Consider the following 26,088-nt stretch of genomic DNA (forward strand, 5'->3'; position numbering starts at 1 on the left):
TCTTTGGGGGTATTCCTAGATCACAGCCATGTGCTAAAAACCAAAGTAACATGAAAGTCTCTCACAGATTCAAAAAGACCATGTGGAGAATAACCACAGGAGGCAGGCCACAGGGGTCCAAAAAGCCCTTCTGTAAAGCCTAGCTCTCCACTGTGCTCCTTGGGAGAGAGCTGATTTTGAATTCATCAGTTCAAAGGTCATGGATTAAGATCAAATTGTGACCCTAAATAACCTCCTCTCCTCACCCTTGGGCAACATGATTTACAGGGTGGTGAGAAGATTTCTCAGCACTTGATATAAATGTCTTCACACATCTTGAGGACAGTTCCTCAGAGAGACAAATGACCTGATCGTTTGAGAACCTTATACACTCTGTGGTTATGGGTGTAACTAGTCAGGCAAACAGAGCCTGAAGGTGGTAGGAAAAGGGAAAAGTCTATGTTGTAAGATCAATGAGTAGGACATTAGTTGGCTGAGTCTCAACAATCTGGGAGCAAAGGACTAAAAGCTACTTTAGGGAAGGACTTCAAGGAACCTACTCCGGGTCTCTGGGAGGTCAGGGCAACCTCCCTATTCTCACAGCCCCTCTACCCACTTCTCTAGCACACTTACACATAGTATCCTAATTGCCTGTTGTATTCTTTGTTCCTCATTAGAAAGTTCAATGAAAGCAAGGACTCAATTGCACTCAGTGTAGTATGTGCCAGAGCTCTGCTGGAGCTGGCTCTCACTGGTGAGAGCAGACTGTGCACATCTCTTCCCAACTTACCTTGAAGTGACTTCATGTTGGTGGCTTGAAATAGAACATGGTGGGAGTATTTACACCATGGAAATCAGCAAATGCTATAAACCACACCATCCCCCACCTCCAGAACTGGCTGTTAAACATTTGCCAGCACACCACTGTATACACCTAAGGGCTAAATATATCGTCATATATGGCAGGCCCAGAACTGTATCCAATGAAAGAATATCAGACAGACAAATGACTATCCAAGTTTCCACCAGGACACTTATAAAAGAGCCCTACCACATTTGAGTTGAAATACATTTACCTAAAACCTGCTGCATCTGAGTAAGTCATAAAAGAATTAATGGACTAGTGACTACTTCTGGAATTCTGACCCACTTGGGCCTCCATACCTTGTGGGGTTCCAAACATGATGTTGACTGTACAGGAGCGGTGAATCTGGTGTTGCTGGGTGATGACAATAGCAAAAGGAGACCCTCCTCTGCTAACATCCTCCAAAGCTTGTGACAGTGACACTTCTGTGTTGAGGAAGATCAAGTCCACTACCATGCCTAGGTCTCGAACCTTCCGTCCCACAGATTCAGCATAATCTCTGCAGAAACAAACAGGATCCAGGTGAGAACTTGATCAACTCCCAATCCACACACTGTGACATCTCAGCCAGCTCTGTGTGCTCCTATGGAGAGTTCAAATCCTAGCCCTCCCAGGGTCTCCCTAGCCCCCTCTTCAGGCTCCAAGGATCTAGACCAACTCCTTCTCTTTACATTGACTCAGAATGGTCACACATGAAGTTGCCAATAGCATTTATTGTAGGTATTTAATACCCAGGTCCTTCTCCTGATTCTCTAGTCCAATGGTCATTCCTTAACACCATCCTGCTGCCTAAGACATGTGGCACATACCTGTCTTTGGGGAAGCTGCACAACATAGTGGGGAAAGCATGAGTGTTAAATGCTAGAAAGGTAGGTTTGGATCCTAGTCCTAACATTTGCTTGCAAAGTTGAGGCTTTAAGCAAGTCCCTTTATCTCTTACAGACCTCAGTTTCTTTACCAATAAGACAGGAATAATATGGCTCAGCTTGTATGTCATTTCCTTGACTTTCTCTCCAATCTAAATCATATCCTTGATTTCTTCCTATAGGACTCATCACCAATACATTTATTTTTGTCATCTGTCCACATAGGGGATAAGTTCCACAAGAGGAAGAGGCCATGTGTGTTTGCTTAGCATTACAGCTCCAGGACCTAGCACTTGCCATGCATAGAAAAAAGCTGCTGAATAAATATACATGTAACATGACTATTGTGAAGATTAAAAATAATTTAAGTAAAGCACCTAGCATGATGTAATACATAGTAGGTCCTCAGAAAATGATAGCTATTATCACATATATAAAAAAAAAGAATTTAAAAGAAAAAAGAACAAAAAAGCTATCTACAGGTTAAAGCAGCATCTATTTCTAAGTAAGGTAGCCCAGAGCCTGTGAGCTCTGCCTACTGCTTGGTGTCTCAACACTGATTTCCCTAGTCTCTGCCTTGAAATTAGCTCTTTAACCCCAAACTGCTAGAAAATACATGAAGTTATTTACTAACCACCTGGGGAAAGGGAACACAGCTACTGCCAAGTCTGCAGGCTGCTGTACTCCCTTCTGCATCTCTACTCTGCTTGTTCAAGGAAAGAATGTGAAACAGAAGGAATGCAATGGTGCTGTGAACTCTGGCTTGGCTAGCATGGTCACCTAACAGCTCTGCAAGGCCACAGCACTTCACAAAGGTGGCTTGGTTTTTAGCTGACAAATTCAGAGACGTGTACTTCCCAAAGTACTGGGGATTAAGAGTTGTCCCACAAAGGGGACATCTGTTGCTCTGCCTGACCAGCATATACTCCCTCTTCGATTTTCCTTTTGGAAGGGTTCCCTCTCCCACTCAGTCCACGTGGTTCCACAGGACTAATCCCACCTTTAGTTCTAGGGATGGGCACATGACCAGAACTGCTGGCCAAAGTGACTAATTCAGGGATGGGGAAGTAAGCCAGGGTAGTCCAGTGAAAAACAATTCCAGGACTTCAGGTGGAAGCAATGAGAAAGAGCAGCTCTTTCCATGGGTTTGCTAAGCTAAGACGATACATGTCTAGTACCATTCTGCCTTTTCAAGTAGAAAGCCTGTCTGAGAATGAAGGCAATACAGACACCAAGTCTTTACGACAGTTTGACCCTGGATGTGGCCATACCTGAACTTCCCAGTCAAGCAAACTGAAAACTCCCCTCTGGGGCTTAAGCCAGTTGCAGTGGGTTTTCTGTCACCTACAACTGAAAGGACACTGGCTAACATGGTATAGCAATGCCAGAATACACAACCCAAATTCAGTGGATACAGCTGCCAAGATGGAGCCTGAATTTCTCTTCTGGTCCTTCTCCTCACTCAGGAAAAATATCCAAAGCATTCTTACTTAGTCTGCTTGTTGACCACAATCACAGAACAATCCACAGGCCTCTCGGCATCAAAGCGTCTCTGGATTTCCTCAAAATACTGACGATAAAGCTCTTCTCTACGCCGTTCCTCACGTTTCAAACGCTCTGCAAGATAACACCAGGGAAAACTACAACACAGACTGAACCTTTCTATAAAATTAAGTTACAGGTCTTATTCTAAATCCTGAACTACTTGTAGGTAAAGGTCATAATATACACACACTCTCTGAATTAGTCCTCTAGACTACCACCTGAAATTAACCATAATTACTATTTTTTACTATTATAAATTCACTGAAATGGAATGATTGGATGAAAAGGCATGGTTGTTTTAATGCTTTATCTGATACATGCTGCCAAAATGCCCCCTAGAAAGGCCATTACTAATTTATTCCTTCACAAGGGTGGATTACCTAGTGCTATTTCTCCACATTTTAATCAACATCGAGAAGTGTCATTTAAAAAAAAATTCCTGCCAACTTGATAGGTAAAAGACGGTATTTCATTACTATTCTGATTTGCATTTTTGGGACAACTATTGACAGATACTTATTACTTGCTTAAAAAAAGAAAGCCAGTAAAGAGTATGTTTTATAACAAATTAAAAATGAGGTTCTTAACTCAACTTGTCCAGGTATAAAATAATTTAAAATCTTTAAAGATGCATTGAGAAAAACAGAGTTTTTAAAAAACATGTTTGTCGTAACCTAAAAAGGAGAAACTGTTAGGTAAACATTATAAATAAAACAAAAACCCCCACATGCTACATAGGTAAGGCAGACAGTTATTTGCTCAATGGGCAAAAGTAAGTACTTAACCTCTTCAGCTCCAACTTTTGTTCATTTCTTTTCTTATTGCTGGAATTTCATATTTATTTCTTCTTTTTGCATGACTAAACCAGACTAATTTACATTTAAAAAATGATTTTCAAGCTGAATGCTCTGTGTACGTGAATAGGCTATTTGTATTTCTTTTTGTGAATTGCTTGGCCAAGTCATTAGCCCCTTTCCAGTTGGTCATCAGTTTCCTCTCTCTTTTGTAAAGTATTCTACCAGTAACAGGAATAAACTGTTTCTGACACTACCTTTTGCACGAGACTGACTTTCTGGGACTGGAGGGCCTCGTCCATCAAAGCTATCTCTGTAGCGGTCAAAGTAAGGGTCATCCTTCCTCCTGCAATAGTCATCCATTCGCAGGTATCTGTCGTAAGATCCTTCTCTCCTGAAAATTTAAAGAAATTTGCACAAAGTTAAAAGTCCTATCCCACAAAAATAAAATACAGAGAATTCTTCAAGACCCAGTTGTCTGTGAGGAAGTAAGCATAGTAAGGCATAGGACTTTGGGATTAGACAAAGTTAAGTATCAGGGACTCAATGCTTATCAGTTCTGTGGTTGAGACTAAGTTAACCTACCTTCCAAAATGACTGGGAGGATGTACAGAAAGCTCTCAGCATAAAGTAAGCTCCCTGGCCTAAAGTAAATACAAAATAACTGGTAGTAATTATTGATATTAGTTTCAAGAAACCATTTCATGCCCCCACCCCTAGCCTCCTTCCCTGTGCTTTTTAAAAATTGTGGTTAAAAAACAAAACAAACAAGCCAAAAAGTATATATATAAAATGAATTTTCATCACCCTGAACAGTCTGAACAGAAACTCCTCCCCAATCTCTATAACCTCTAATCTACTTTATCTTTATGAATTTGCCTTTTCTAAATCTATAAGTGAAATCAAATGATATTTGTTTTTTGTGTCTGTCTGTCTGGCTTATTTCACATAGTATCACATTTTCGAGGTCCATCAAGGTTACAGCAGGTGTCAGAATCACTTTTCTTTCTATGAGTGAATAATATTCTATTATTTGGATATATCACATTTTTTATCCACCCACTGATGGACATTTGAATTATGTCTACTTTTTGGCTACTGAGAGTAGTTCTGCCATGTCCATTCACATACATTTGTGAGTCCCTCTTTTCAGTTCTTTTGGAAATATTCTCAGGAGTGGAACTGATAGGTCATAATTCTACTACAGTTATATATTATTTATTTATGTACTATTCTGCTACTATACTGAGGAATCGCCAGTTTTTCACAGTGGTCACACTATTTTACATTCCCACCAGCAATGTATGAGGGCTCTAGTTTCTCCACACCTAGCTAACACTTATTTAAAAAAAAAATTATTATAGCCATCTAGTAGGTATAAAGCGGTATCTCATTGTGGCTTTGATTTGCATTTCTCTGATGACTAATGATGTCAAGCATCTTTTCACGTATTTATTGGCCATTTGTGTATCTTCTCTGTGGTTTCGCCTGGCTCAAACAATGTGCACTCCATCTTTTTTTTGATTTGCACAATGCTGTCTTTCATAGGCCACAGGGTAAGATCTAGATTCATTCACTAAGCATAATTCATCATTAATTCATATATTCAGCAATTATTTATCGAGCACCACATCCATCACTTGATAGACACTGGAAATAATAGGGCTGATAAAGTCACTGTTGTATAGAGCTTTCAATCAGTTCAGCAGAACACACATAAAAAAGACTTAAAACAGAAACCAAGCAGAATAACTGTATATGTACCTGTACATGGGATCTCGGGAGTCTCTCATCTCTCTGTATCTGTCGTACATGGGGTCCCGGTGATCTCGAAAATCCCTTGAGTCTCTTAGGTCACGAAAGTCTCTAAGATCCCTCATGTCCCGAGCATCACGCATACTTCTGCTGTCTCTGTGATCCCGAATGTCTCTGCTATCTCTGTGGTCCCGCAAATCTCGGGGGTCTCGCATGTCTCTACTATCCCGGGCATCCCGGCCATTTCTGCCATCTCTGGGCTCTCTCCTCGGACTTCCTCGAATTGGGGATCGATCACGTCTTGTATCTCGACTGTCTCCAAAGCCATATGGATCTCTGTGGGAGGTAGCAAGAAGATGCTAAGACAAAGAAACTGAATAAGCCAATCCATCAGCTCTATATTGGAGGAAGCCCCCACCCTCCAAGCACTTTTCTCTAAAACATGGCAGTCAAACAGTGAGAACATGATTGAAATGTTAAGGACAGTCATCCATCTGGTCAGCAAATAGACTAGTAGGTTCTACAATCTCAAAAGATTAGGGCAAGGAAGGCTTTACGATCCAGAGCCAAAGGTTTTGATTGGGGTTGTAGGATTTACCAGGCTTCAGGAGTAATTCAGTATTCTGCAAGCATGTCAAACTCTCATCTCTATCTCAATAGGCTTTCAAAGTTAAAGTATCTTCCCCTAGAACCTATTTCTTCCCACCAGACTTGTTTGAAAGAGGCTTTAAAACAGGGGATGAATTGGGTGCTCATAGTAAGGGGCAAGACTCATGAAGAAAAATAGCAAATGGCACAATCTCATACCAAGTAACGGTGCTCAAAAGAGTTGTCCTTAAAGTACAGAAAACTTCACTTAAAACATCTAGCAGGATTCATCAAATTGAGGGAAAAAAGAAAGAGAAGTACAGTAAGATACATACAGTCAAGTATAAGAACATCCAGTTTCTCTGTCTTCTCAACATAGTTACTGAGTAGTGAGTGGTCTCTTTCAGTCTGAGGTTTACATAGAACCTGGTTCATTTTTGCCAAAGTGTTTAGTTTTGTTTTTTAAAAAACAACAGTGTTTGAAGTCACAGGTATATTTGGCCGGCTCTGATTTAGTATCCATGAGACATTCCACTCCCCTAGAAACTCATCCCCAACATATCTAAAATTAAACTTCTTATGCAACCCACTCAGGCCCGGTCCGACTTTTTCACTTCTGCCAAAAATCATCTTCCCAGTTACCAAGGTTTAAGTTCTCAGTAAGTTAACTTCGATTCTTCTTCCCTATCTCCATTAGGCCATTTGAACCTTGTTCATTATTTCTGTCCATTCTCACTGGATTCATAAGTTCAATCCAAACCTTTACTTCTTTTTTTTTAAATTGAATTTTAATTTAATTTTTTTATAGTCAGTTTACAACGTTGTGTCAATCAAACTCTTACTTCTATGCTGGCACCAAGAGTGTCCATTAACAAAACCAAAAACCAATCTTCCAGATTTCAATTCATTCAGCACATAAATGCAAGATTAACTATCTGAATTTCCACCTGTTACCAACTGCAGCTTGGCTATCATGCTTCTGGGCACCCCTCCCTAACAAATCCGGTCCCTTTCCAACTATTCTCTCTCCCCCATTTCCTGACTCAGCCTCCTCAGTTCTACTTAAGCTGTTCTTATGCCTTAACTCACATGACATCTCTGTCTTATCATATGGTTTTTCAATGAGGAATGTTTTTTCCTGCATTAGTTCAAGTATCACCCAATCCTCAAAGGCAAGTTCATGTCCCACGTCTTTCAAGAAATCTCTGATCTCTCTAGTAACTGCTGATCTCTCCTCCGGCTCAACTAGTAAACACTTACTATTTCTATTATTCATCTTGATCTGGTTTACCTTTTTATGACATCTTCTTGTTTGACCCACTTTAAGGGTTACCTCCTCCATAAACCTGCCCTGAACTCTTGATCTTCCCCAACAATTATACTCCTCCTCCAGTCCTTTCCATCTCAGTAAATGGCACATCCATCTACTCAGTTGCTCAAGCCAGGAAACTGGATGTCATCCTTTCCTTAAAGCCCCACCCTCTCCCAATCACACTTCCAATTCTGCTCATGCTTTCTCTGAAATTGATATCCATTCTCCCATGTTTCTTTACCTCCGTTGGTACCACTGGAAGATCAACCCATAATCATCTCTCCCCCAAAGCACAAGAAGAGCCTTCTAAAGTAGTCTTCCCATTTCTGCTCTTACCTTTTTTCTAATATTACTTAAGATTACTCGAGTGATCTTTTGTAAAACCTTATGTAAAACCCTTCACTAGTTTCCCCCAGCATTTAGAATTCAGCCCCAAATCTCTACTAAAGCTAGTAAGGTTGTACAGTCTTGGCTCCTGTCTTCTCCAACCTTGTTTCACTCTCTCCCTAGTTCACCACTTTCTTACAAAACTGGCCTTTGTTATAACTAGTCAAGGTTTTTCCTAATGCCTCTAATGGAGCGGCAAGAATGAATCCATACTCTTTTCCAAGGCTCAGGCTTAAGTATTCCTCACTCTCTGATTCTGTTAGTCTAAAAGTTTATCTTCTATCCCTACATCCTGACCACATTCTCTCACAGAACTTTGTTTTTACTCATGCCATTTATCACAATTTGACATCACATATCAATTTACTTGCTTAATCTCTGTCTGCCCTACTAGTCTGCAGGTTCGTGAGGACTGTCAGTTTGACTCTCTACTAAAAAGCCACTATGTAGGTTTATATTGTTGACCATGCAGCAGATGCTCCATGAATATGTTAAATGAATCTTGCTCCTGCACATACTTCTATTATTGGACTTGTCACAACGTTCTATAGTTATGTGTTTACAAAGCTTTCCTACCAAACAGTAAGCACTCTTGAAGGCTTTGTATCCATAGGACACAGCATAGTTAGGTAAATGTTTAATAAATTGAATTATTCAACTGAACTGTAAGCCTCTCAAGAGCAGGCATCATGCTCTGTTTATACTTTTGTCACCTACCATGACTACACATACAAACATTCATCATGATGCTCTCAGCTTGGAAGAAAACCTCAATTTCATATCATCCACATGGTCACAGCAAAAACAATTTAAATGCCAACTCTGCTTCTATGAAAAGTTCTTGTCATATATTTAAGGCTCACAAGTACTCCTGATTTGCGGAAGCAAACATATGGGAGATCAGGGAATTTAAATGAGGACAGCTAAACATTCTTCCTATTAGAATAAACTACAGACTAACCAGGATTCTTACTTCACTTTTACTTATTAAGTCATATAATCCTTCTAACATATGTAACATCTGATACAATGTAAAATGTGGTCAAATGCCCAGAATCCAATGGGAAGGGACAACTGTAAAGTATTTTTGGATTAATGATCAGTAGATAAACCTGCCTTGGGGAACAGTTAGAAATAGTCATTAGAGGTGGAATCAGATTTCAAGTGTTCTTGCCAATCAAAGCTGAGAGAGATCATGAACTTTATAGACCAAAGACCACACACAAAGCCTTGGGCTGGTGACACTGGGGGTGGGGACACAGATAAGAACACCGTATCACAGCATGTTATGCACAGTCTTAGGATAATTATAAATGCCATATTTGGTTCTCACTCTTTTGAATCTACTGAAATACCTTACTCATTCATCAAGAGTCTACCCCTGAAGGTTGACCATAATTGCCCTAGATTCCCAAAATCTGGGTTCATGCTTCCAGTTTGAGAAGGCAAGCACTCCCTTCCCCTCAATGAATCTCAAGTCTGTGTGCAACAAAATTACAAATTCCTCCTCAATTGCCTTCTAGGTAAAAATGTAGAAGAAGGGGAAGAAGAACCAAAGAAGTATAGAAGCAGGGACAGAGAGAATAATAATTCTCTAAAATGAAAAGGCAAAGTTTTTTTCCTTTCTCCAAAAGATGAGCAGTGTAACAGACTGCTGTTCTTCTGGAGACAAAAACAAAACAAAACCCCTTTTAGGGTCACTTCAGAACCCAAAGACCTCCCCAGAACAAAAGAGCTCCTGCTGCTGGCCCCAACACTTATCTCAAAACAAGATCCAGCTAACAAAAGGGTGGTACAATGTGCAGGATTCAAAGTGCCCCAAAGATGAAGCCTGCTGAATGAGATGCCTGACTTCTGATAACAAGTGGGTTAGAAAATAAGTTTCTGGAGAATAAAATTTACCATATCATCCCATGGCACCAGAGGTGTTTAACTGGAAACCAATGCATTGTACCCTCAGGTACCAGGGCATCAGGTCACTAGAGGCTAAAAAGAAACTGAACAGTAGTTAAATGCATTTCAACACCAGAGTCCACAAACTGAAGGCAGTTGACAAACAGCACTAAAATTCTGTTGCAAATTCCTCATCTATTCAGCAAGGGAGAAAAAAGCCACATGTTCTTTGCCATGAAAGAAATATAGTCATACCATTTGGAAACATTTGAGAGGTAAGGAGGGATGGGCGGAGGGAAAAACCATGGCTCAGATGGCAAGTGATGTGGTTCTGGCAGAACTGCTTCTCTTCCTGGACACTAAAGGGCTGTGTAGAGCACTGGGGAGAGTTTACAGAATAAGAACTCATAAGACGATTATCTTAGAAGACTGATGGACTCTGAGCTTCTCTTTGGCTTAGAGACTGAGATCTCAGGCCCAGGACGGTGTTCTTTGGCCTTGGCTGTACAGAAGGTCAGGGAGGAAGGCCTCTGTCCTTTTCTTTATCCACATATCCTTTCTTTCTGTTCACTGGAATATTTTGCCTGGAAGGCCAGCCTTTTTTTGCTTCTGGAAAAAAATCCTTTATCAGCTCTTCATACCTCTGTTCAGTCACAGACACTGTCCACAAATATCATTATCTAAATAGCTGGCTGCAATGTGATGATCCCCCACCATGATGGCTCCATGCTACTGTTCGAAACAGAAAGACTTGTGCGGAATTTTGCCATTAGGTGCAGGTAGGACACGGGGTGCAATGAGATATCACACCTCACAGATTCAAATTTTGTAAGTGCCCATGCTTCTTCCTAGGAAGCACATTGATGATTTTCTCAAACACAAAGAGGATTTTTCTGTTGGTAGGGAGAGGTGGCACTTGCTGAGAATTGACGGCTCTTCTTTAAGTGTTTGTGCAGAATTACAGCCTGGAATCTTTAACTGTAAGGCCCACATTGAGCTAGCGCTGTCTCATAACCAAGAGCAAGCAGTTATCAAAGGAATTAACACTGTGGACATGCAGAAATCACCTCAGGCCATGTAAGAAACTTGCCTACAGTTAGATTATTTCTTTTCTTTTCTTGATGACTTTCACCGAAGAGGAACCAGGCCTAATATCCTTCATGTTTACGTAGGGAAAATGCTCTGCAGAGTTCTTGATGTAGATTAAGTTAATTCTATTTGCTCTTCTTTAGATCACGCAAGAGGGTTCAAGAAATAGTCTCACTTGGAGGCCAGGTCTGCACAGGGGTATGTTTCAAGACCTGGATTGCCAAAGTGTTGAGCTGAAGACGGAAACTGAGAACTGAGGTACGACTAGAATCATGGTCCAGTCTTCGAGGAAGGTAAGGACTGCTGTCTAGCACCAATGCTAGCCAACTTGCATGGTAAGTACACAGTACAAAGAAGTCCAATGAAGTGGTCCAGTGGTTAAATGATGAGAATTCAGTCTGAAATTTGATCCAGAGCAGGGATCCCGGATGCAGAATGCTGTGCTTGGTTGGGCCAATATTGTCAGAGCAACACTCTGATAGCTGGAGTCATTAGGGAGGCATGTTACGGAACAAAGAGCAATTCCAGCAGAACTGTGCTTACAGAGACATTTGAAGAGGTGATAATCCTGCGAAAACTCCCAAAGATACCCAGGTGTTTTGATACTCAAGGTTAAAGTCCAGCAAAACAAGGTGTTACAAAGGTCCTGCCAGCAAGCTTAAAAACAATTTTCGTATTAAAAGTAGCAACACTGAAGACACAGAGGTGCAACTTAAGGGAAATGTTTGCTATATAGTGTTTTTTTTCCCTGTGAACAATGCATCCCCCTATGGCTGGGGGAACATATAATGATTAAGGTTGCCAAATGAAGACAGTTTGGTTCTTGTCAACATACTGGTACATTTGTTATTATCTCAAGGCTTTGACTGGAAGCACAGACCCAAAGAGAGTGATATCCAGTGTTCACCCTTAGAGAAATGATTAGCCCTTTCCAGGCTAACCACCCACCTTGTCTACTTACTGTATTTTACTTCTGTGCTATTGGTACATCTTAAGAGATAATACACAATCAGGGCAATGGTCAATATATTAGTGTTTTATTTTGAAAACAATGTTCTATTTGTCTGGCATTAGGGTTTTAAATTTTTACCTTTAAATTAAAAAAAAAAAAAAAACTGACTCTTTGCTCAGATTTTAGATGGGGCTCAGACCAGATTTTACTAAACATGAACATTCCTTTTCCCTGAACCTTATTAAGCATGACTATATAGAACTTCATCATGGTTAATAACATGTTGAGGAATCCAGTTAGGGATACAACATCAAGGGGAAGAGTGATTCTTAATGGAATTTGAATTAGCCTAGCTGTCCCTCCTACTGATTGTAAATAAAGCATAAATAAAGCAGGAAGCCACTACACTATCCACATCCCAACAACTTCATTTTAGAATTTATTTCTGAGGAAGGTAATGTATTAAAAGGTATATAAAAGTGACAAATATTTTTATTTATATATTTGGTAAGGAGAACATTTTAAAAGGCCCCCTCTAATGTTGTTTGTATGTTTTAATTTGGATGGGCAGGGATATTAAAAAAAGAAAAAAACCCATAAAGATACTTCTTCCATTACAGGTGAAATTATAGAGCTGCATTTTAGGTTAGGATGAAACTAATCTTTTAAATTTAATGCCCTGGCATGGCTATATTGAATTCCAACCAGGGGAGCTGGTTATTTCCCCAACATTGCCAATGTTTCTTGAATACCTACAATCAACTGGAAATGTTAAAAGCATTTGGTTAAGTATACCGTTAATGGGATAATATAAAATATTCTTCTCAATCCACAGCACAAATGGGAACTACTCTGTATTATGTAATGTGCCCCACTGCCCTTTTTTTCTTTTTGCCTGCAGAAACACACAGACAAAATTATCCAGAGATCATAAGCATCATGGGGACAACAAAGAGCAGGAGGATTTTACTAGTGGAGTCAGTGTCTTTATAGTGACTAATTCTACACTCCTGGTAAGCGACCTACTTCAGAAACACACACATTAGGGTTCCTTAGAAATTGGATATATACCGTATCTCCCTTCAAGCCATTTAGCAACCACAGCTTCTAACGGAGCCCCATATTTCTGAACATTAGATGCAAACTCCTAGTACTTGTATTCCATGTTTACTGGAATAACGAACAACACAGTTGGGACTGCCCAACATCTGCAGCACTGTCAGATACAGCACAACAGAAGCAGACACTGTATGGAACTGCTGAAGTTCTACAGGATTCGTTTATATTCTTTAGGATATTCACACATACACACAAAATCAATCAATACTGTATTTACCTGCAAGCTGCAGGCATACCTTATGGTGTTAGAATGAACAGAATACCAATGTATATGCTCACTTCTGCAGTGAAACCAATGAATGACCAGGGCATCCACCTAACAGCTGTAGTGTAGCTTTAGTTATGGTGTCAGATTCAACTCCTCTGTGTGGGCAGAGTGCTCAAAGAATCCAACTGAAATCAGCAGCGTTACTTTGTCCCTGCCTGAACTCTGCAGAACAGACATGTATATGTATAATCTGTTTCTGGTAGCTTAGAAAATACCCGTCATATCCAAGTGGGGGCATATACACCAAACACACAGCAGCCATTCTCTTCCATTAGTAGGTAACAATGAATACAGGTGTTTTTCTCCCAAAGCAGGATAGCTGTATGTTATGTGTAACTAACTGCTCAGATAATTGGGTGTATCCCCAGTGACCTGTGGAGCTATCAGTACAGACTAGGAGTCATCATACTCAACAGTGTTCAGTTCATCACAGGAAATGCAGTTTATGGTGGTAAATAGTTTAGGTATGTAGTTTACTGTGGAAAACTGGCAATTTCACTTAGGAGCAAAGGCAAAATCCATACTGAGTATCCGCTTGGGCCATGAAGAGATACCAGATATGAAATATGTGTTTGCATTCCACACAAAACTGCACACACTGCATCCACCTGTATGCTCTTTATGGGGCCAGACAGTTGAATACAATACACTCATCTTTGGTGTAAATGGTAACATTAATAAGGCTCCTCTTTGAGAGAAGGGGCCAATTTAATGCATATCTCAAGGGTAAACATCAGGACCATCTCTTCTGTAAATACTGGAAGGAAGAATATTTGGGGAAATGCCTTTTATTTCCAGGAAAGCTAAGAAAAAGGGAGACTTCTGAGAGGTGGAGTGTTTTTGCCCTTTTTATTTCCCCTCAATAGGTAACCCAAGCATGAGAGCAAACGGGATCGGCAGCACAGGCATAGCAGCAATCTCTCAAGCAGCACTTTCTGTAAACCTGGGTTAACATCTGGACCAGCAGCCATTTGGAATGAAGAGTCGAATCTCTGCTGCCTGCTGCAGTGCAGCATGGCACACGCCAACGACCCTGGGGCACTCCTCCTGCAGTGGAGGCTCCCATTGCCACGTGAACTGAGGACAGACAGAGGTTTATCCTCTTCCAATCGCCTGCAACTCATGTCACAAGCTGAACTTGCTGGGTTTGCCACCGAAAACACAAAGCTTCCTCTGCATCTCCTGATGTATGTTTTAAAAAAGCAGCAAGGCCCCTTCACACAAGGCTCATGTTCTTATTGTTCGCTTGAGCGTTTCTGATTTGTTGGGGGGGGGAGAAAAGACCCTTGATGTACGAAGTTGGGCTTAACTCCCCAGAGCCCAACTCTCCCAAGGGAACTCACTGCTTCAGGGTACTTTACCTTCGTGTGGGGCTGGGTCTTGATGGAGCCGTATTCATATTTCTTCTTTCCGCTGCCTTATTAATATCTGAAAAGAATAATCAACCCATCTGTTCAATGCTACGGAATAAAAATAAGATCATCAGCACATTTCAAATGAAAGCAACAACCAAAAAAACTACAGTGACAACCAGATGGTGTAAGAAAATCCATTCAGCAGACACACTGTCACTTGGGCAATTTTTATTAAGTTATGGCAGTACATTGTCATGGCTTGGTAGGGAATGTCCCTCAGTTTTCTAGCTAACACATAATTTGTAAAAAAGTGATTATGTCAATCCTTTAACATTCCGTCAAGCCTAAACCTAACACCTAAAAGGGGAAAAGGTTGTCTTCTAAACTCTTGAAGAGCCAGCTGTCAGATTCTCTTTTGAGGGGAGGAGAAAGAGAGAAAGAGAGTTTAAAAAAAAAGAGTAAAGGCAAATAATTCCATTTTAGGTCACAAAGAAGTAATGGCTGCAATCCATCATCTTAAAACTTCCAATAATCTATGAAGCAAGGTCTCCTTTTAGTTTGCCTTGTGTTGCATTCCATTGGATAGAATCTTCCAAAATGAGATGTAGGAAATAAATTGATTAATTTTTTTCTGAACAAAGTATATGACATATTAACATTTATAACCCTCATAGGTAAGTACCTAAGAATAAACAGTGGCACTTGGTATAGCAGCGTTAGGTAATAAAACACTCCTCATAAGTTTTCATTACAGAAGCCTGGCTCCTAGACCACTAGATAAAGGAGAACAGTGGAAACATACAAACTTACAGAAAGCCAATTTGTGTAGTTAAAGCCTGCCTGCTAAAAACAAAACAAACTTGCTTTGCAAAAACTGAAGTGAATAAATATTACGTCTAAGAAGTGATGACGTATCTGAAGAAATGTACCGATTTATGCCCAAAGATAACACTTGACAATTTTTATATGACTTAAAGTTTTCATACTTTAGTGAATGGAGGAATAAAACTGCTTTCTGCTGCAATGTAATTTTATTCCCCAAACGATAGTGCGTCTAATGACATTAAATGGTACTAAGCACAAAATAGTAATTACGTATTTGAAAAATTCTAACCAGAGTCCTGTCACATGAAAGACCACAGTAATACCAAAAAACTTAAGTGGTCTGGTACAGACTTTACTCTGCTATGCTGTCAACTTTTGAGTTCCTGTTTTAAGTGAGAATGATCTTCAATTTCATTTTAAGTCAGAAGTCTATTATCCTTAAGAGAATGGCTATTGACAAAACTGAAGGTAACATACCTAAATAGAGAAGTATATTCTACCTAAATTGTCGCTTGCTTTTTGAATTGAGCAGACACAAGCTATAATCTATTTTTAAAGAATCAGGAAACATGTTCTATAGGACTTGGCCAGTAATATTTGATCGTGGCTTTGGCACTGCACATCACCGTTTACAACCCTTAAAGTTCACTAAGGCCTGAATTACATATTACATAATGACAGGCCTTATGATGACTATCTAGTTCTTTTATACATAACTGTGAAGAATACCAGTTCAAGTTTAGAAGAAGGGCCTACTGACCTAGTCTGCTCACTTACTTTGTACTGCTTTCTAATATACGGTGACCATGATTCAAGAGAGAAATGTAATGTCTTTGATTATTTAAGTAGTTTTCAAAGTACCTCTGGAATACAGGGGCAGTGGTGGTAGTGAGTGCAGATTTCTTTTAAATAAGTACCATATTTTCCAGAAGGATTCTATGTATTATTAAATGGTCCTGTGAATAAAGAAAACTCACCTAACATTGACTTGACCTGGTAAACATTTAGAGTATGGAACATATGGTACTACTTTAATTGGTATTTTTAAATTTATACAATTTGCCCTCATAATATAAAAAGGACTATTATACAGTATAATTATAGTCAATTCTGTGAGTGCCTACATATAGGTAGGACTGGGGAGACCAAAGCAGTCATGTACTATGCACCTTTGGGGCAAAACTGGTTCCAGGTGGACTGAAGGAGATAAATATTTTCCTTTGACATGGTGAGTTTTTCCTGCAATCATTTGAAAGATTACTTAAAAATTCAAGATTATATCTTTAAGCCATTCTGATTATAATTTGCCTCCTACTATCCATGAAGTAGTCCAAAGCAATCATATTTGAATGATGTGGCTTATGCTTTGTCTGCAAAAAAGAACTCTCAGACTGGTTTCTTATTTTGGGGGTTTAGCAAACTTCTAGTGTAGTAAGTCAAATGTTTGTTTATCCATTCCTACTTAAATATCTACTTTGAGTCAGATATGGAGAAAATAAGACCTGGGAAACTCTGATAGTTTCACTGCCAATCTAAGAAGACTGCTCAGTTAGGAAAGGGGTGGATGGCTTTTCAGGGAGAGTTATGAAAAACTATCATCACCACCAATTCCTATACACAAAAAATCCTAAAATACAAGCAAACAGAATTTTTAGAAAACCTATGAGTTCAGAAATATGGGAAGAACAGAGAAGATACCAAAAGTACAAATAACCTCAGGTAACTGATCATGGTACAGCGAAGACTTAAAGAATCAGGAAAATAAAAAACCTTGCCCCATCTCAATGAACTATCATATAATTTGAAAACTCATAAATTGGAGGTTGGAGGTTCATTTGAAGAAATTTCTCTTCGAAATGCAAATACTGGGACTGGTAAAAGGGGCTTTTGTATTAATTAGTTGAATCAGATTATTTTTCTTCCTAAATCCTCACAGAGATACATAATTTACACCAAGGAAACAGAAATGATGTTAATGTAAAGGAGAAGGAAAAAACAGACGAAAAGACCATTTGGGGAACTTTCTGGACATTAGGTGGGAGCTAAAATTGGAGAGAATTTAATCAACAAGAGGGCAGTGGCAACTTAGGAGTCTCCAAGGAGAGGTGGAATGCCTCCTCTGCATAGAAAAGGGAAGAAATGGTGCTTCTTTCTCTTCCTGCTGTATTCTACCCTGGTCAAGTCAGGCTCTTAGTGTCTCTTCCACCTTAGCTTGGTTGGGAGTTCTATACTTTGTCAATTACATTAGCAACATGAATGCCATTCAAAATCATCATCACCACTAAGTACTTTACCATGGCCTGAATATCTATAATTTCCAAGTGGAGAAAACAGTTAAAAGCACTTCTCAGGTAAGAATTTTTAGACAAGAAAAATAGCACTAACTGAAGGGATTTACATTTAAAAAAAAAACAAGGGAAAATCCAGAAAACATGTTATACAGGAAGTGGCAGAGTGCTTTTAAATCACAAAAGAACGGGGTAAAAAACTCCCAAAGGAGACACAATGTCTAATCTACAATTTTATTTTAGAGTAATATGCCAGACAGGGTTCACACAATGGTCCCTGGATAATGTTATAAACAAAAATGCATGTTTCATTCATAGTATCATGAACTGCTTTGCTCTATTTTTAAATTGTACACCGTAAACCAATTCTTTTCACCTTGAAACCAATTTTTACACTACACAGGCTACTGCAATGGAAAACAGTGGACTATTCTAAATGAGTGTAGTATGAACCACATTCGACAGTACCACCATGGCTGTTGAAAGGATCCAGAAGCCTATACAATTTCAGTAAGTGATTACAAATGAAATAAAGCTTGCTAAAAGGCCTAGTTGAAAACCAACTAACAATCAGTAATTATTAAATTGGAAATGCACGATGATAATGATAATGCTACTGGGAAAACCACACTGACAAGACAGTGGACATCACACATTAAACTCTCAAAACTGGGAAGGGAAGGGACTTCCCATTTAAATTTTATTTATGAAGATGACTTTAACGGTATTATTTTAACACCAGGGATATTATAACGAGTTCCACTGTAACGAGTCAGGGAAACAAGAATGCTCTGTTTGATATTTTTAAATTTTATTTTATAATGAAGTACAGTCAATTTACAATGTTGTGTTAGTTTCTGTTTCTAAATCAATCCTACAAGCTCACTTTGAAAACTATGCATTCTGTCACATTTGATTATCTCCTCCATTTCTAATTAAAATAATTATTCTGTCTTTAAATGTATTAGAATATTATTCTTGGGAATAGGAATGGGGGACACAATGATAACTTATATTTACAGAACGCCTACTCTGTCCCAGAGCCTGTACTAAAAACATTATGTGCATTATTTCATGTAATTCTTTCTACCACTCTTGGAGTTAAGTACTATTATGATCTCCATTTTACAAATGAGGAAATTGAAGTTTAGAGGAATTAAGTGACTTATCTGAGGTTACCAGATGATCAGGAGGCAGAGCTAGAACTCAAAACCAGGTCTGTCTGGCACCAAAGTGCTTAAACATGCCTCTGGCAGGGAGTGCAAAAAACTGATTTCCATTTTGAACACTTTTTAAAGGACTCTCTGATTAAATGCTGATGAAACCTAGAAAAGGCCCAGTCTATGCTGGTCACTCCAATGTTTAAGTGCCCCACTCAACAGGGTAGGACCTACTTACTCAGTTACCACTTCAATTTCTATCACCTCAAACGTTTCTAGCTTTTGCTACTGACAATCTATTTGCTTCAACAACTTGGACAAAAATTCTCCATCAACATTTAACTTCTGTCCCATTTTACTTCTTTTGAGGAAAGAACACTTGGCTGGGATCAGCAAATCTGAGTTCCAGTCCTATTCTGGGGGTAGGGGGTGGGGTCAAGTCACTTGATGTACAAGTCGGGATCTGTAGAGAACTAAATTAATGAACTTGAAAATTACAGTTTATAATCAGTATAACAAATGGTTCTGTATCTACTATGTGTCATACTCTGCACTAAGTCTTGGACGTAAGAAAATAACAAGGCTAAAGTCTCTGTCTTAAAAGAGCTCACTGTTTATAAGAGAGAGGCACATGCACATAGAGAATCACAATACAATTTCAAGTGGGATTATGGCACAGATAACTGTGTATGTATGCTGTAGGGAAGAGGAGCAGGGCAGAGAGAAGACTAGGAAGAATAGGGGACAGGGGAGAGGTGGCAGAGGTGGGGAAGGCCTAAAAGTGACATTTAAACTGAGTCTTGAAGGATGAGAAGAAGTTTACCAGAAAGAGAGAAGTCATTCAAGCATATGCAAAGGGAAAGGAATGGTGTGAAGGACATAATAAGTTAGAAATACTATAGGAAGTTTAATGCAGGGAATGGGAGAACAGGAGGAGGAAAGAGAGGAATTACAGATGCAAGCCAGAGTGAACTAGATAAAAAACTGCTATAAAAAAGGAAGAAATTGGTGGCAAGAGGACCTATTAAGAGGCTATGAACTGAACTACCATATATAGAGTTTCAGTGAAGTCAAATTTATGAAGGCTTCCTGTATGTGTATTATCCAAAAAATGAGGGAAGGGAGGAGTATTTAAATCTAAGACATTCAAAATACTGCCCATAATAATAATGTTCAAGGATCATTGGTTTGACACTGTAGGGAATAGGTGGGAGAACAATATTTAAAAGGTTATGATTTTACCTTCAATAAAGGAATAGAAAATGAACTTACGGCCAGAAGTGTCACTATTTAATAGCCAACAATCCATTGATCAGGAAGAAATAAACAAATCACCCTTCCATAATTTTTTCTACTTTCTTAAAATCTAATTGTGATAAAAAACACATAACATACATTTATCATATTAACCATTTTTTAGCATACAATTCAGTAGTGCTATCTATAGTCACACTGTTGTGCAACAGGTCTCCAGAACTTTTTCATCTTGCAAAACTAACTCTCTTATATCCATTAAACAACTCCTTATTACCCCTATATATATTTTTTTCAGTTTCTACATTGCATTTCTTTAATAAGATACATCAGCATTACCTAAGATTTTCAGATCCCATCTCAAACTTTTAGAATCTAAGGATTAAGCCTAGGAATCTATATTTTAACAAGTTTCTCAGGTGATCCTTGGCAGGCATTTGGGAACTACCATTATCTATTTACCTCTTTAGCTTATACATAACATGTACTTAGATCTTTCATTTAGAAGCCCCTTTAAACTCCTGTGTTCAAGGAGAAATAACTCACAAATATAAACTGTTACAAAGAACATGTCAAAACAATGGCTAAAATCTGTAAAAATACAATCCCTGAAAACAGTATAGAAAGTATAATCACACAGAAACCTCCAAAGGAAATGGGATCATCAACCAAAGTTTCTACCATGCTAAAGGTGGTAGTAGTAGTAGTAGTAGTAGTAGTAGTAGTAGTAGTAGTAGTAATAATAATAATAATAATAATAATAATAATAATAATAATAATAATAATAATAATAATATCTGAGTATAAGGTTAGTGCTCCTTGCTCCCACAAGGAGGAGTGTGCAGTCCACTACTTCCCTTCAATTTCATCTGCTCATTTAAAAAATACCCTGAAAATTTAAGTTTCTTTTTCCAATTATGTAGTTATAAACTGGCAGGAAAAATATTAACCACTGTGCTTGCCACTTTTTAATAGCATGTTATCCTCTTCTTTGGTTAATAACGGCAAACTACCCACTAAAGTTCTCTCTAAATTTCACAAACTAGAGCTGTCAGTATTGTTTTGCTGGCAGGGGCTATAACTTCTGAGGCGTTTGCTTTTTTATCTAGACGCAACTCTTTACAAAAAAAGAAAAATGGCCACACATACATATAACTTCATATTCACACCACTACAAGTGAAGTGGAGCAAACCTAGTCACTAAGTAGACCACAAAATCTTGGTAGGTCTGCTTTCTTCTTAAGGTGAAAGCATCTGACTGATATGAATGGAAGGAATTAAAATATTGAAAACCACAGACATTCTAACTATTCCTATTACTTCTAGTTCAAATTATGAAGCTAAAAAACATTTTACAGTTAAAATTAAGGTCTTGCTTAAAACAAATCCATTAATGTAAATCCAACCATAAACCAGAGCTGTCAATTCCCATTAGTAATACACTAATTAGTATATAAATAAATTAGTACTAGAATGTGCTTCAATCTTCCATTTCCAGTGAAAACTCATTTACTAAAGCCCTAAATCAAGAGTTCTCAAAACTTTAATGTACATAAAAACCACAGGGTGGCTTCTGAAAGGCAGATTCCCTGGCTCCCACCTTCAGAGACCGATCAGTTGGGAGTTGGGGTGGGGAGCTGCATCCAAGGATCTGTATTTCCAACAAGCTATTCTAGTGACTCTGATACTATTCTAATTTAAGTTTCCCAAATGCTGCAAAAAGTTCAGTTATATGCTTATAATCCTAAGTTTTAAAACCGAATGAAAATCATGTTTTTTCTAATTTTTTCTTTTGGATATTAAAAATAATTTCTGAAGAGATTAAAAATAAATATCTTGTATCATCTCTGACCCTAAATACCTGTTATTATTATCTCAATCTCCAACTGCATAATTAAGTATACTCACTTAAAACCAAGTTACCTATACCACAAATTTCTTCAAAGCTTGCCCACTAGCTACAGGATCAACCTAACCTTCAGTATTTAATCATTCCAAATCCAAATCAGGGGACCACTCAAAATATTTTACAGAACTAAAGTTACCTCAAGATATTTTTTAGAGACACTCCACTTTATAACGGTTCACAATTGCAACTCAGGTTGCCCTGATCCTTGTCTAGAGTTGTTAATCTTTACATAGGCCAACAATAATGTTGTTCTAAATATAAAATAAATGGAAAAGAGCTTTACGGTCTAGAAGAGTTCTGATTCTTTGAAGGTAATTATTTTCTTACCATAAAAGTTATTAGTCCAGTTGACCTATTATCTCTTATTTTTTTAGTGATAGGATAAAGAATGAAAATGACCATCCCTATAAATATTCATGTCTGCTGGTAATAAAACCACCATTTAAAAAGCAGCAGGCATGCTGGTATTATATATTTAGCTGTCAGAATACTTCATATTTCCCTAATGTGTTGCTGCTTCAGACAGTGGCCTTACCCTGATCCTTTCATTAATGCATCTCATTAATGAGAATAACATAGAGGACAATTTTCTGTTGGTGTCACTGCCCTTTTAACTTCCTGATAGTTTACTTCAACTCTGCCTAAGCTCAACAGTCTAGACAAATGTGTATGCTGTTCACAGGACAAATCCTTTGGCATAAGAAAGCTGATGGAGATTTAAAAGTACTTGTCTTAAAGGCACGTGGTAATCATTAGTTAACCTCAAGGTATGGAGAGGAAACTGAAAGTAGCAGAAAGAGTACTCACTTTTGGGAAACACTACTACTTCAAGATATTCAAGGGAGGAAAGAAAAAGAAAAGTATCACAATACCTTCCTCTCTTGGACATCTACATTTGCACATGTTAAAGCCTCTGAGAAGTTCTGGAGAAAAGATACTGCTTTACCTCAGTATTTCCCAATTTTGCTTGACCACAAAATCCTTTTGTTTTCAGTAATATCTTGAATATACTAAATATGTGATTTGGGCAAGAAATCCAGCCTTTCTGAGCCATTGTTTACTCATGTGCAAAAAAGATACCGACAAACTTCACAAGATGATTGTTAGGAGAAAGTGAGTTGCTATTTGTAAACCTGTTTTGTGTACCAAATGCACTGCTGGTTGTATGTTATCATTACCACCAAGAATAATGGAGTTTAGGAATAGATGTTTCATTTCTTATGTGGAGAGCCAAAAAACAAAGAAAAAATATAAACAGAAGGGAATAAAATATCAAATATATTTCCTTCAAAGGTTTTCCCATTCTTAAAAGCACAACTGAATTCCAACAATTTGCAATTAATAATAAGGTTGTACAAAGGCACTGCCATCTGCAGGCCATAGAGATGGAATGCTTGCAATAGTTATTTAAAATGAAGTTTCAAACCATCAGGTGCTCTTTCTTGTCAGACTTCTAAAGCCTTCCCGAAAGATGTTTATTCCTAGCTTTTGAGCACTAGTAGATGAGGCTCCATTTGCTGAAGTTCTAAAACTGACTACAGTAAAATAAAACTCTCATTTCTTCTCCGCATAGGATTGTGTTAGAAATGTGAAGAAAATCACCTTAGCCTTATGTAAGTTCTATACTGTGCTCATACAAAGTAACCCCAAAGAGTATGGATTTTTAACACAGCCTTTGAGGAAAAAAACCCTTGAATGGCTTAAGCTGACTTTTCCTTCAATGAGTTAAAGAAAATCTGCTCTCTCACACACAAAAACAGAGCTTATGGATAGACTACAAATAGAATAGACTGTTAACTAATGAATGAGTTAATTTGTCAATGCCTACTTCAAAGTGTGGTGTTCGCGCGACATTGAACAACCTGCACCTAGAAAAATTCCTTCTACTGGGCCTTGCAATACTGTTTCTCCAGCACATTCTACAAGGAAAATCACTGTTCCTATGTTTTAGATTATAAGACTGTGTCAGAAGTTTCAAAGAAGTATCTGGAGAGTGTCAGATGAGCTAACAGAAAGGCAGTGCAACCAGAACGAAAGAAGAAACTGACGTTAACCTGTAGCCAAGTGATCGCCAATACAACGCAAAGCTTGGACTTTATTGTTTTGGAAAAGTCAACATGAGAAAGTTAGTTTTCACACCCAAACTGACTCATACCGAAAACATTAAATTTAGAGTTGTCAAAAACCCAAACTGCTCCATCGGCGTTTGCAGAAACTTTTTTTTTTCTTTTTTTGAACTGTCAGGTAGCTAATACATCACAATGTTACAAGAAAATTGAGGAGGCACACCCGGTGCCCTTGAGCGCACAGTTCCTGAAGTTCTCTGGGACTATCATTCGTTAAGTCAATAAAGAGAGCAGTTTACAACGAGAAAGCTTTATAATATTATTATCCCCGACGACCCTGGGACATTTCATGGAATCCGCTAAGTCTCAGGGAAAAATTCTGTGAAGAGCTAAAGGCGGGAGGTCCACAATTAACCCCATAAGACTCCTAGGGCAGCGTTTCCCAAAGCGTGGAACGCAGAATAATTTCAGGAGGAACAAGGACACACTGTTTATTTTGATAGACAAGTGTTTATTTTTTTTTTACGAGCATTAGAAAAATAAATGGCTTTCCATTATGCGGGTTGTGGTTTACGTTTCCACCTTAAACAAATGTATTTAAGAAGGAGGAAAAAAAAAGAGTCAGAGGAAAGAAAATAACATTTGATAAATAAATAGCAGTACAGATGGGGACACGAACATAAAAGTGCAACGCGAGAAGCTGAAACTGGGGAAACGCCGTCTTAACAAAAGCCCCCCGGCGCGCTGTCCGGGTGCGGAAAGTGCTCGGGGTCCGGGGAGAGCCAGCAGGTCGAGGCGCGGGCTCTGTTGCTAGTTGCCGGGGTAACCTCGGGCTGTTTCTTTCCCCGTTTCCTGGGCCCGGGTCCGCGTTATAAAATGGATAGGGGTGTCACCTAACAACGAGACGCCTCGAGAACGCTGTCATGGGGCCGCGAGGCGGCAACGATTGGGGACGGCGCGCTCGGTTCGCCGCCCTGGGCCGCGCGCCCAGGAGAACGCCGGGTGAGGCCGGCCTCCTCGGCCCGGGTTCGAATCCCGACTGCGCCAGCAAGTCGCTGAGGCCCCGCAAGCGAGTGACTTCACATTTCGAGAAGGGGGCGCGAGATGTGCAGCCCTAGCCTACAGAAGAGCCTGGAGGACTATTTTCGGCGGGTCGCGCACAGATGGGCGGCGGCGGTGCGGCGCCGCAAACCCCGGGTCCACCACTGGCAGCCCCGGCTGGCCAGGCCTGCGCCGGACCGGAGCCAGAGAAGGCCGCGCCCCGCACAGGGCATGCGCAGCCCTGCGCGCGCCCGGAGAGGAGCCGAGGCCGCGGCCGCGCGTCGAGCGGGCCCTCCCGCCTCAGCCTCCCCATCCGGCCCTGGCCCCCCTCAACCGCCTGCCCGTCAACCCCACGCCTCGGCGGACGGCCACCGTTTCCTGGCACTCACCGCTACCAGCGCGGCGGGCTCCCGGCCGCTCCTTCCCCTCAGGCCCGCCGCTGCCGCCTCCGCCTCAGCCCACCTGCCCACCGTAGGACAAAGGCGCCACCAACCGACCGGCGCGGGCACGAGGCAATGGCGGCCGGGGCGGAGAGTGGGGGCAGAGGGCGCGCACGCAGCGGCAGGCGCGGCAATGTCGCAAGAGCGCGAGGGTTTGCGGCAGGACTGAGTTGGGGCGTCGATCTCCTTAGCAACGAGGGCGGGGTTGTGGCTTGAGCGGCGGTTGAGAACGCGAGGGGTTGCCTAGTAACCGTATCTCGACCGAGGATGGGTCCCAGGCCAGGTCTTTTCCACCCTGAAGGGCTTCGTCTTTCTTCTGATTTTCAGAGTACCTTCTT

General features: G+C 39.8%; 1 protein-coding gene across 4 annotated transcripts in view; it reads right to left on the reverse strand.

Moving 5' to 3' along the window:
• NCOA5 (nuclear receptor coactivator 5) overlaps nucleotides 1-25,858 on the reverse strand; it is a 28,781-nt gene extending 2,923 nt beyond the window's left edge. The window contains exons 1-6 of one of the 4 annotated variants that reach the window (XM_074347353.1): nucleotides 25,700-25,856; nucleotides 14,774-14,840; nucleotides 5,814-6,140; nucleotides 4,307-4,443; nucleotides 3,201-3,327; nucleotides 1,144-1,343 (exon numbers count right to left, since the gene is read on the reverse strand). In XM_074347353.1, the coding sequence (XP_074203454.1) occupies nucleotides 1,144-1,343; nucleotides 3,201-3,327; nucleotides 4,307-4,443; nucleotides 5,814-6,140; nucleotides 14,774-14,811 (829 nt within the window). In that variant the 5' untranslated portion in view covers nucleotides 14,812-14,840; nucleotides 25,700-25,856. Of the gene's footprint in view, nucleotides 1-1,143; nucleotides 1,344-3,200; nucleotides 3,328-4,306; nucleotides 4,444-5,813; nucleotides 6,141-9,993; nucleotides 10,059-14,773; nucleotides 14,841-25,699 lie in introns of those variants that run through there. The other 3 variants (XM_074347355.1, XM_074347354.1, XM_045519323.2) reach the window with 3 other exon arrangements.
• Nucleotides 25,859-26,088: the final 230 nt, after the last annotated feature.

Source organism: Camelus bactrianus, chromosome 19 (assembly GCF_048773025.1).
Source record: "Camelus bactrianus isolate YW-2024 breed Bactrian camel chromosome 19, ASM4877302v1, whole genome shotgun sequence".
NCBI classification, from domain to species: Eukaryota; Metazoa; Chordata; class Mammalia; order Artiodactyla; family Camelidae; genus Camelus; species Camelus bactrianus.